At 50.6% G+C, this 12,295-nt stretch overlaps 1 protein-coding gene across 1 annotated transcript in view; it reads left to right on the top strand.

Moving 5' to 3' along the window:
- MCCC2 (methylcrotonyl-CoA carboxylase subunit 2) overlaps nucleotides 1–12,295 on the top strand; it is a 115,232-nt gene that overhangs the window by 46,283 nt on the left and 56,654 nt on the right. The window contains exon 10 of the mRNA XM_075326965.1: nucleotides 381–457. Coding sequence (XP_075183080.1) covers nucleotides 381–457 — 77 coding nt within the window. The remainder of the gene's footprint in view (nucleotides 1–380; nucleotides 458–12,295) is intronic.

The raw sequence follows: 12,295 nt of genomic DNA, 5'->3' as shown, positions 1-12,295 counted from the left end.
CTGAAGCAGGAATAAATGGGTCATCACAAAGTGTACATTTTTTGTAGGATATTCTTTTTTTAAAGTCTTCATTGAATACAGATTTTACCTCCAGAAATGAATATTGTGATAATGACTCAATTTTTGGGGAGAAAGAGGCAAATTTCATAAGATACTACACATGTGTAGTATTGATTTATGAAATAAAAATGATCACAGATTAGAAAAGAAAAGTGTTTTTAAAGCGTAATAATGGTTTTGACGTGCAGTTTGCCCTCTTTGACAGGTTCTTGGCATCAGAGCAGCCATCTGGGTCAGGCTGGAGTGATCTGCGCTTTGATGCAAGGAATCCTTATCTATAAATGTCATTTTTGTTATTGAATTGATTCTTGTTCTTTCAGGGTTTGCCAGAATATTTGGTTACCCAGTTGGTATTATTGGTAATAACGGCGTCCTCTTCTCAGAATCTGCAAAAAAGGCAAGTATACAATGCTTATGGAACAAAGCTGGCATATTCTTTTTTTTTTTTTAAATTCTTTATTTTAAAGACCGACTCGAGAACATACAAAATAACAACTGCGCCACAAAGAGCAGAATAACAGATTTCAAATATTTAACATTGACATGTAGCCCACTCTTCCTCTCCCCTGTACATATCCAGTTACTGCAACTGCTCGAGTCAGGCCCAGTTTAATCCTTTTATGAACCAACCCAACAAGGGTAGAATACAGAACATACATAGAAAGAGAAAGCAAAGCCCAAAAGAATTTAGAACAGGATAAGAGAAAGAGGAAGAAAGGGGAATGCAGGGGAGGGGAGAATAGGAGAAGATAGGGGACAAAGAAATGAGAGGAAGGGAAAGCGAGAGAAGAGAGGAGAAAGAGAAGAGAAGAAGAAAAAAAAAAAAAAAAGGGGGGAGGAGGGGGGGGAGAGTGCTCCTCCAGAGCCTCACAGCAGCCGTGGAGCAGCGAGTAATCTGGCGTAATCCGCCGAGTAAGTGAACTCCAACCATGGGAGCCAGGTCCTACGAAAACCTTCCTGACTGTCATTGAGAGAGGATGTCAGGTCCTCCATGTGCCTTAGGTCGTTAACCCTTGAAACCCACTGTGCCAATGTGGGGGGGGTAGAGGACTTCCAGCCCAGCGGGATGCACGACCTGGCGGCCATTACCAGAAATCTAAGCAAAGAACGCTTGTATCTATGAGCCGGGAGTTCCGAAAGCTGTAAAATAAACAGTTCCGGACCCAGTGTCTCAGCAGTGCCGGTCACCAGTCTAATTACCTCCCTCACTCCTGACCAAAACCGCTGCAAGGAAGGGCAAGACCAAAAGATGTGCACGTAATCACCCTCCCCCGAGCCACACCTCCAGCAAACGGGATCGACTGAGGGGAATATCCTATGAAGTCTGGTCGGTACTCTATACCACCTAGTCAACAGTTTGAAGTTGGCCTCCAACATTCTGGAACTGATCGAAGTTTTATGTGCCATCATTAGGACGTTGTTTCGTTGCGTGTCTGATAGGGTCGTCCCAAGGTCCCTTTCCCACTGCCGCAAATAAACCGGGGTGGGCAAATCTCCCGGGTCTGATAGCAAATTGTATGCCAGGGAAAGTGAGTGCCGCAGGGCCCCTTCTCCCAAGCACAATTTTTCGAATCTTGTGAGAGGCCCAGCATACCGGGCGAAGCAGGGAAGGGAGCTCAAGAAATGCCTCAACTGCATGGCCCTCCATCTCCCCAGGGGGTCCGGAGGCAGGAGACCACATATATCCGAAAGAGACAGCCAGTCACCCTCCTCTCCCATCTGGTAAGCTCTGAATCTGCCCCCCTGTACCAAACTCCGAAAAACTGGGTCCGAGAGGCCAGGACGGAAATCCGGATCTCCTATAATTGGTGACATGGGGGAAGGCAACGGCAGGAGGAGGCGCCGAACCTCTCCCCTCGAACAGCATTCCAGAGTAGCGCCAATGGTGGGGTGAGATCTCAGAGAGGCCGGGGAAAAACTCCCGACCCAAGGCATGGCCGGTAGATGCACCGCCGAGAAACTCTGTTCCAGGGCGACCCATGGTTTCATCCTAGAGTGACGGCACCAGTCCAGAACCCTAACCATATGTGTGGCCCAGTAATATTTTTTCATATCAGGTATTCCCAGCCCTCCCCTACGCTTAGGTCTGCACAATAGGGAACGGGAAAGTCTCGCCGGCTTATTCGCCCAGATAAATTTGGTATATAGTGAGGCCAATTCCTTGAAAAAAGAGCTCGGGATCTTAATTGGCAGGGCCTGGAAGAGGTAAAGTAGTCGTGGTAATATGTTCATCTTCAATATTGCACACCTCCCAAACCATGTGAAAAGACCCCTCGCCCAGTTTGCGCAGTCTGTTCTAATGGACTGCAGGAGAGGAAGATAGTTCAGCTTATATAGTTGGCTGTTATCCGCTGCCAGCTGGACCCCCAGGTACCTCAGAGAGTGATTAGCCCACTTAAACCCGAACGCCGATTGAAGCGAAATAACATGATCTTGGGGGAGAGATACATTCATAGCCTCCGATTTTGACATGTTAATTCTAAAATTAGAAAGAGAGGAGTATGTTTCCAGCTCTCTCAGTAAATTGGGCAGGGAGACCCGAGGATTGGTGATAAAGAAAAGTAAATCGTCCGCGTACGCCGCGATTTTGTAGGTGGAACCCGCAACTGTAGGGCCAGAAATGTCAATGTTACCTCTAATTCGGCTAAGCAGGGGTTCCAGGGTCAGGATAAAGATCAGGGGTGAAAGGGGGCATCCCTGCCTTGTGCCGTTAAGAATGGAAAATCTATCTGAAAGGAGACCGTTCACCCTGACCGCGGCAGAGGGGTTGCTATACAGAGAGCATATCCACCTGAGCATCATCCTCCCCAACCCCACCTCCCGCAGAACCTCCTCCATGAATATCCAATTGACTCTGTCGAACGCTTTTTCTGCGTCGGTCGACAAGAGCATCAGGGGCAACCCTTCCGAATTAGCCCTGTGGATTAAATTCAGCGCCTTAGTGGTGTTGTCCCTCGCTTCCCTTCCCATCATGAACCCAGCCTGGTCAGGGTGGACAATCCCCCCCAGCAATGGAGAGAGTCTCTCTGATAATATTCTGGTGAAGAGCTTCAAGTCTGTGTTGAGGAGGGAGATGGGTCGGTAACTAGAACAAGAGGTAGGATCTTTACCCTCTTTAGGAATGACTACTATATTAGCGGCCAGAGAGTCTCTCGGCAAGTGGACTTTTTCGGAGAGTGAGATATTGTTAAAGGCCGAGAGAAATGGGGGGAGCAGCATGGAGCCCATCTTTTTGTAGTAAAGCAGGGGGAAACCATCTGGGCCAGGGGCCTTACCAGTGGGGGAATTTTTAATTGCAGCCCAGTACTCCTCCTCTGAAATGGGTCTTTCCATGGCGTCCGCATCCTCCGGTTTAAGGTGTTTCAAACCGGAGTTTGAAATGTACTTCTGGATACGCTGCCGTAGTTCCGTCCTGGCCCTCTCCGACCGCCCCCCATCTATTGAGTAGAGAGAGGAGTAAAAGTCTTTAAAGGCGGAGGCTATGTCTTTTGGAAGAGTGGCCCACCTGTCGCCAGAAATGTGCACTCTAGGAACATAGCCCCTCGCCCTCTGGATCCGGAGGGCCCTAGCCAGGGTCCTGCCACTTTTATTGCCATATTCATAGAAATGCCGCCTGCACTTAGCTAGCACTCCCTTGGCCTTTTGATATAACAGGGACCTGAGTTCCTCCCTCTTCCTAGCCAGATTGACACCCACGTTCCCTCCCAGAAACCCCTTGTGCACTGCTTCCAACTCCCTTATGTCTGCTAGGAGAGATGTAACCTCAGCTTCCCGTTCTCTTTTCAGACGGGCCCCATGTTTAATGAATAATCCCCTCACAACACATTTGTGAGCTTCCCACACAATGCTGGGGGACATCCCCTCCCCCCCACTACAGTCAAAATATTCAGTCAGGGCCTCCCTTATTTCTTGCATTGTCACCGGCCCATTGAGTAGCGAGGTGTTCAATATCCACTGACCCTGCCTCCCGATGGGACATTCAAGGGACAGAGTGACCGTGATCAGCGCGTGATCAGAGAAAGATATGCACTCAATTGAAGCATCCACCAGAGAGTGTAGGTCCCCATGTTTAATAAAAAAGAGGTCCAACCTAGAATAGCAGTCGTGCGCTGCAGAATAAAATGAAAAGTCTTTGTCTGATGGGTGCAGCAATCGCCAAGTGTCTATCAGTTGGTGGTCATGTAGTCCCCGTCTCATCCGCCGCAGCGTCATGTGTGGCATACCGGACACCCCTTTTGAACTGTCTCTCAATGGTTCCAACACTACATTAAAGTCACCCCCGAGAACCAGAGTGCCCTCCAAGAATTCCTCTATCTTCTCAAGGTACCGCAACAAGGTGGGACATTGGCCCGCATTTGGCAAGTATACTGCCACGAATGTGAATAACTGAGTAGCTATGCGTCCCTTGAGCATCATAAGCCTACCCAGGTCGTCTGTCTGAGAGTCTAACAATTCCCAAGGGAGCGTACTGGACATGAGGATGCTCGTTCCCCTAGATCTAGGATCAGGGGAGGGTGAGTGGTGCACAATGGGGTACCTTCTGTCCGAGAGTCTGTAAGGTTTAGCTTCACAGTAATGTGTCTCTTGTAGGAAGGCTACCTGGATTCGGTTTTTCCAAAGAAGGTTCAGCAGGATAGACCGTTTCTCCGGGCTATGAAGGCCCTTGACATTCAGTGAGCCCACCCGCAGATCGGCCTGCCTCTGTTTCGCCATTCTCTGTCGCGAGACCCTAGAGGAGCAAACCAAAAAAAGAAGAGGGGAAGGGGGAAGGAGAGAAGAGAAGAAAAGAAAAAAAAAAAAAAAAAGAGGGAAAGCTGGTAAAAAGAGAGGAGGGGTAGAAAAAGTAGGAAGTAGCTGAGACCCTTTAGCAGGGGGAAGAGAGAAAGGCAAAAAGTTCAGAGAAGAGGGGGGGCGTGTCCAGGATGCTGAGCTGAGTGGACGTGGGGAAGAGGAGCTCCTGTTGACCCTCAGCTAAATCAGCACTTATCATAAGCACAAACCTACTCACCGGCTCTCAGGATGGGACCACGGAGGATTAAACCATCGCAGCAGGCATCGGTGGCCCCCCCGCTGCACACCACGGCGCTGGATACTTTCTTGGGCCTGGAACAGGGTCCAGGGGAGGCCCGGACGCCATCTTTCCAGGAGCATGGAGGGGAAATGGAGGCACTGGCCCGGCCTGCTAAGCAGCAAGAGGAGGAGTGGGTGAGCGGGGACACAGGGGGGAGTGGAGGAATCTCTGCAGCAGATCCAACAGGGAATGCCTTGGCTCAGCAGCCCTGCACTGCATCGGATCCTCAGGCACAGCAGCAGCAGGCCCAGGAGCACATAGTGGCTGTGGGAGATAAGGTGGAGGTCGGGGGGCAGCCCTCCCCACTGCCGGGAGAAGAAGGGACTGCAGCCACAGCTGGTAATATCAGGGAACAGAGCAGCCTGCTTCCCCCCTCTGGGCCTCGGTGTGGAGATCAACCTTCCCAGCTTCCCCAGCACCAGACTAAAACTCCAGTGTCTATTACTGCAGGTGCTCACCTTAAAGGGCCAGACACCTTCTATAAGGACATGCATGATTTCATAAGTAAACTTCCTTCTAAAGAGGACTTTCAATGCCTCATACATGAGGTTAAAGCAACTTGCAGGTCAGAAATAGCTGAAGTGAGGAGAGATTTGCAGCAATTGTCTAGCAGAATTGAATCCCTGGAGGAAGAGCATGACATCACCAGATCCCATGTATCAGAATTACACAAACTGGCAACATCGCAACAAAAAATAATGGAGGATATGCAGTCTCACATAGAGGATCTCGACAACAGAGGACGCCGTTGCAATGTCCGTGTGAGGGGGGTCCCAGAGTCAGATGGGCCCGAGGACACAAACTCCATACTACAATCCATCTTTAATGAAGTGTTGGACGCTCCCCCTTCTAACATCATCAAGCTGGACAGGGCACACAGGGCTTTACAGCCGAAGAATTTATCCACCCAACCCCGGGACATCATTTGTTGCATCCACGACTTCTCCACCAAAGAACTGATCATGGCTAAGGCTAGAATGAGGCGCACGGCACCTGTGTTCAATGGCAAGGAAATCCAGCTTTTCCCGGATCTTTCTCGCATCACACTCCAGAAAAGGCGGCACCTCAAACCCCTCCTCACGAGCCTGAAGGAGCACCAGGTTCCATACCGCTGGGGTTACCCGTTTGCACTAACAGCGCGCAGAGGGGGTAAATCGGCGACCCTTCGCACTCCAGCAGATACCACTCTGTTCTGTGAAGCACTGGACATTCCAGCGGTCTGTATCCCAGATTGGGACTTGCAAAGGTTGGAAGGGCCGCCCCCTCCCGTGTGGTCCAAGGTGAGGGGTGGAGGGCGTGGGGCTTTGGGGGGGAGAGGAGGTAGGGGCCGCGGGTCGCCCCCCTCCCCGGCTCACCGTTGAGGACACTTCTTAACCTGGTTGGTGCCTATTTCTTATACCCTCTGAGTTCCAGTGGCTGAGCATGCTTTGTGATACTGTGACTCTCTCTACAGCAAGCCTCTGACTGTCCATTGTGTCATCTGCGGCCCTCTGGGTCTGTTGAGCTGCATAAGGGGGGGGGGCTGTAGCCACAATGATGCCGTGGGTGGTAGGGGGGTTGGCGGGAGCCCGGTCCCCTTACTTGGAGTTAGTGGTTGAGGTTTTTTGTTTTGTTTTTTTTTTCCCTTGTTTCCTTTTGGCACGGGCCCGTGCCCACTGGACTGACCCCCATGGGAGGGCTACTGGGGAGTGAGGTGGGTGGCTCTCTTAGCTCAGACGGGTTGGGGAACCTCCCTCTAGGTCTCTCCCTTCCGGGTTGACCCCCCGGGAATCTATGCCTAAGGTTTATGCATTTTGGTTAATGTTCTTAATTCATGTTCATTTCTATGTTTGTCCTTGTCTTCCCCCCTCCCCGATGTTTTTTCCTTATGTGTCCTTTCCGGTACCACCCCTTCTAGAGTCCCTGGGAGCTGCGGCCCTTTGTCGTATGGACCATCTCCTCTGGCCGGCTTCACAGGGGAAGTCATGCCCCCGACGGTATAGGTGTGCCATTAGCTTTTTCTTACTTCTAAGTTTTAGATATGACCCGCATTATCTCTCTTAACGTAAAAGGTCTGAATTCACCCCGTAAGAGGAAATTGCTGCTACAGGAACTGAAAACATCAGGTGCAGACATAGCCTTTATCCAAGAAACACATTTTGTGGAATCAAACACTTTCAAATTTGCGTCCCACCGCTTTCCCATCCATTACTCGGCTTACTCGGGCTCCAAGAGGGGGGGAGTTGCTATTTTAATATCCTCCAGTTGTCCTCTACAAATTACGGGTTCTCACTGCGATCCAGAGGGTAGATATGTGATTCTGGAGGGCCAACTGGGGGGATCCCCGCACATACTGGCCAACATTTATGCACCTAATGAAGGGCAGATACGCTTTCTTAAGAAAATACTCGATCTGATAGGCGGACTGGCACCGGCCTCTACGGTGTTGGGGGGAGACTTTAACATCCCTTTTTCGGAGGTGGCCGACAGACTCTCTGTGGGTGGACACCCTCCATCGGGTGCTTTGAAAAATTTGTCCCGGGACTTTCGTAGGCTCATTAGATCAGGGGCTTTATACGACGCTTGGAGGGTGGACCACCCGGGAGAGAAGGCCTTTTCCTTCTACTCGCATCCGCATCAGACGCACACCAGAATAGACTATTTTTTCATTGACTCACAGCTGCTGGGGCGTCTTGAGAGGGTGGAAATGGGATCCATTACGTGGTCAGACCATTCCCCACTCATAATGGACTTCAAGAAAGATGGTCCTCGACCTAGGCCTCAGCATTGGCGCCTTAATGAATCTCTGATCAAAAATCCCGACACTAGGGCCTTTTTAAATAAGCAACTGGTCGAATTCTTTCAGTTGAACACGGGCACGGTCACGTCGCCGGCAACACTCTGGGAAGCTCACAAGGCAGTGATGAGGGGACTATGCATTAGAGAGGGCGCCAGGGCTAAAAAGAATGCCACAAGCCAGCGGGACTCTATAACGGCCCATCTTAAGCTACAGGAGGGGAGACTGGCGGCTGCCCCATCACTGACTATTCTTAGGAGAGTCATCAGCCTTAGGGAAAAGTTGAGAGACTTGGCAATTGGCAGAGCAGAAAAATTGCTAACCTTTTCCAAACAAAGATACTATGAAAGGAGTAATAAGGCTCATACCTTACTCGCCAGGCAGCTTAAGGAGCGCGCTACATCCTCATGCCCTCAGGCTCTGCGCGACGAAAAGGGCACTATCCACTATCACCCCGCTTCAATAGCTGACATTTTTTTCAATTACTACAACAAGCTTTATAACCTTCCGGTTCCCCCGGGCATGGCTTCGCGCGGGGCTGGGGCACTTGGGGACTATTTTTCGGCCCTTGAGCTCCCTTCACTGCCTTGCGGAGCAGCCGCGGCTTTGAATAAAGAGATTACTACAGAGGAACTGGAGCAAGTTCTGGAAGCCCTGCCTGGCGGGAAGTCACCGGGCCCGGACGGCTTTACTTATTTTTATTACAAGGTGTTTGCGGCGGAGCTCCTCCCACACATGGCCGCCTTGTTTAACTCTTTCCTTCAGGGTGACCCTATCCCTCCATCCATGCTACACTCCCATTTAATCCTCCTGCCCAAGCCACCCAGGGACCCATTGGACTGTGCTAATTATAGACCAATAGCCCTTTTGAACTCCGATTTGAAGATGTTCACCAAGCTCTTGGCGGCCAGGCTTAATCGATGGTTGCCCCAACTCGTGTATAAAGACCAGGTGGGTTTTGTCCCTTGCCGTCAGGGGGGGGACAACACCAGGAAGGTCATAGACCTGGTGGATGTGGCAAATCGGACGAAGCAACAGGCGTTGGTGTTGAGTCTAGATGCAGAGAAGGCTTTTGACCGCCTTGCGTGGCCTTTTCTCTTCAAGACAATGGAGGTCTTTGGGATCTCGGGTGGCTTTATGCGGGCCTTGAAGTCCCTGTATAGCGCTCCTACGGCCTCTATCAAACTCCCCCTCCACATCTCTAAGCCTTTTCTCATCTCCAATGGCACCAGGCAGGGGTGCCCCCTGTCCCCCCTCCTTTTTGCACTATGCATAGAGCCCCTCGCGGCCTCGGTCAGGAGCAACCCAGACATCTCGGGGGTCCTGGTCAGGAATAAACCGTTTAAAATCTCACTTTTTGCCGACGATGTGCTCATTACACTTACTAACATCCATGTGTCCCTTCCAATTTTAATGTGCACCTTGGGTAGGTACGGGAGCCTTTCGGGGTATAAGATCAACTCTAGCAAAACGGAGGCAATGCCCTTGAATCTCGACCCGGTGGCCCTGGATTACCTGCGTTTGAATTTTAAGTTTCGTTCGGAAGACAGATGCGGTCAAGTACCTGGGGGTTAACCTCACATCTACTTATGATTCCCTCTATAACCTTAACTTCCCCCCCCTTTTCCGAGAGCTGAGAACTCTTTTGAGCAAGTGGTTGCCCCTCCCTCTTTCGTGGATGGGGCGCATTGCGGCGGTTAAAATGAGCTTGCTCCCAAAATTATTATATTTCTTTGAAACCCTCCCAGTTAAGGTACCAATAAAGGAGCTGAAGTCCCTTCAGGCGGCTATCCTTAGATTTATTTGGTGTAACAAACGTCATAGGGTGGCCAGGGAGGTGTTGATGGCTCGGAGAAACAGGGGGGGGCTTTCTGTCCCGGACATCCTAAAATACTATTGGGCGGCCCATCTTAGGAGGATCCCCTGTTGGGTGTCCCTTTGGGCATACAACAGGTGGACTGAGATTGAAAAACTTTGGCTGGCGCCTATACATCCAAACGCGCTCCTGTGGCCCCCGGCCCGGTGTGATTCGCCCCCCCTCTTCTTGGACCGATGCAGTTCACTAGGGACCTCTGGGCATTTTGCATTAGAAGATTTCCTTTGGCATCCCCCTGCTCCTCTCTGGTGTCCTTCATATACCAACCCTTGCTCCCAAGCAGTCTGGAGTCGGACATGGTGCACCCCTGGCTCAAGGCAGGTCTATTCAGATTTGCAGACATTATAGATGGAAGTACAATGCAGATCCATTCCTTTGAGTACCTTAGAGATAAATTCTCTCTCTCTAATCGAGAGTTTTTCCAATATCTGCAGATCAGAGACTTGGCTGGCTCCTTGTTTGGCAGGGCAGGGGCCTCGATTCCCACAGATTTTGAGAAAATTTGCAGAAGGGGCACTGATACTAAGGGGCTGATTTCGGAAATTTACATTTTGCTTTCTGATTCACGGGAGGGGCCCGAGGGGTCTTTTCCATACATGCGGAAATGGGAGTCTCTATTGGGAAGGCGGATACTTCCTCAGGAATGGGCAGCAATCTGGGGAAACGCCGCCAAGACGTCAATATGCACACTATATAAGGAAAATATCTATAAAATTTTGCTATTTTGGTACCACACTCCAGATTTCCTTCATGGCATAGACCCCTCCATACCGGCTTGTTGCTGGAGATGCGGGGGAGGCAGGGGCACCATTCTGCACATATTCTGGTCCTGTCCAGGGATAGTCCCCTTCTGGGAGCGGGTTAGAGGGTTGATCCATAAAGTACTATATATAGAGGTTGATCTTGATCCCCTGATCTATGTTCTGGGTCTTGGGAATGGGGGATTGGGAAAAACGGCCTCTAAGCTTTTGTCCCACATCCTTACGGCGGCCAGATGCTTAATTGCAAAGAATTGGAGGCAGCCAGGGACACCCTCACTCCAGAGCCTCAAGTATAGATTACTGGACGTTAGACGCATGGAACATCTCACGGCACTATTGCATGACACAGTTGACCGCTTCCAGGCCGTGTGGGCACCATGGGACTACTTTGCGGGACAGGAGGATCTGTGAGACTGAGGCCTATGGGTCCTATGGAAGGAGCATGGACTCTTGAAACCCTTCCCTCTTCCCTCCTATTTCTCCTCTCCCCTCCTAACCCTCCTCACCTGTCCTGTCATTGTTTGTCTAGGTTCGATAAGAATTGTGAATTTTATGTTTTATTTTATGTATGAAAAACGTAAATTGAAAATCTCAATAAAAATTCAAAGTTTAAAAAAAAAAAAAAGTTCAGAGAAGAGAACAAGGAAGTGGAAAAGCAGCAGGACTGCCGCTCGCAGAACCAGGGACCAGCCCAGGGACTACTAAGGAAAAGATAGGGACAAGAACTGACATGCGACCAGAGCGCATACCCGCGCCCCTCTTATTAGCACTAAATGACCCCTCTCCCCGACGGAGAGGAAGGGTCAGCCGGTTAACCACCCACACACCCCACCACCCAGGATGAACTCGGTAAAGAAAAACATCCCCCCCCCACCCCCGAACCTAAACTAGACATTGCCATAGAAATAGAATTTTCAAAAACTTTAGACAATAAACTATGTCCAGAGAAAACTAGCCCAAGGCCAGGACTCCTGCTTAGGAGTCGTAGAGACGAAAGAGAGCCTCCCAGCTCCCCGTACTTTGACTCCGTCTCCCGTTGAAAGCACCTTCGTCTCACGTCTTGGACCACTCCTTCCTCCCAGCAGCATCCGGTACATGCCAAGTCCCTCAAGGGACCCCGCTTTGAGCAGAGCGGTTGCCTCCCTTCCTCCTCCGCAACCCCGGGGGTGCCTGGGGTTCCCACTCCAACCAGTCCGGAATTGAGCAGTCTGGTATTCCCAGGAAGGCAAAAAGATTAGGAAGCTCTGAGTGCCTCCTCAGCAAAAACACAGAGTCCCCCTTGCGTACTATCAAATGGAAGGGATGGCCCCATCTGTATGAGGCGTTTGCTTCTTTGATGCCAAGCAGGAGAGGATGAAGCAGGCGTCTCATATATAGTGTGCGGCTGGAGACATCAGGAAATAACTTCACCATGGCCCCATCCATCTCCACCGGTCCATATGACCAAGCTCCCTGTAGGATCCTCTCTCTGTCTCCATAATAGTGCAAACGACATAGTACATCTCTAGAGGAGGGGACTGATCTAGGGCCCGACCTTGCGACTCTGTGAATTCTGTCAAAGAGGTAGGTAGCCTCCAAGGGGCGATCAGTGACCCGGTTGAAGATGTTTAAGACTTTAGTACGCAGGAGTTCCTGGGGCCAGTCCTCCGGTATACCCTTTAGCCTGATATTATTTCTTCTGCCCCTGTTCTCTTGATCATCCAAGAGCAGGGCAAGGTCTCTGATGCGGGCATTGGATGACTCACAGTCTC

This window comes from Anomaloglossus baeobatrachus, chromosome 1, assembly GCF_048569485.1.
Source record: "Anomaloglossus baeobatrachus isolate aAnoBae1 chromosome 1, aAnoBae1.hap1, whole genome shotgun sequence".
NCBI classification, from domain to species: domain Eukaryota; kingdom Metazoa; phylum Chordata; class Amphibia; order Anura; family Aromobatidae; genus Anomaloglossus; species Anomaloglossus baeobatrachus.
The sequence above is the reverse complement of the archived record's forward strand: the minus strand, read 5'-3'. Positions and strand labels throughout refer to the sequence as shown.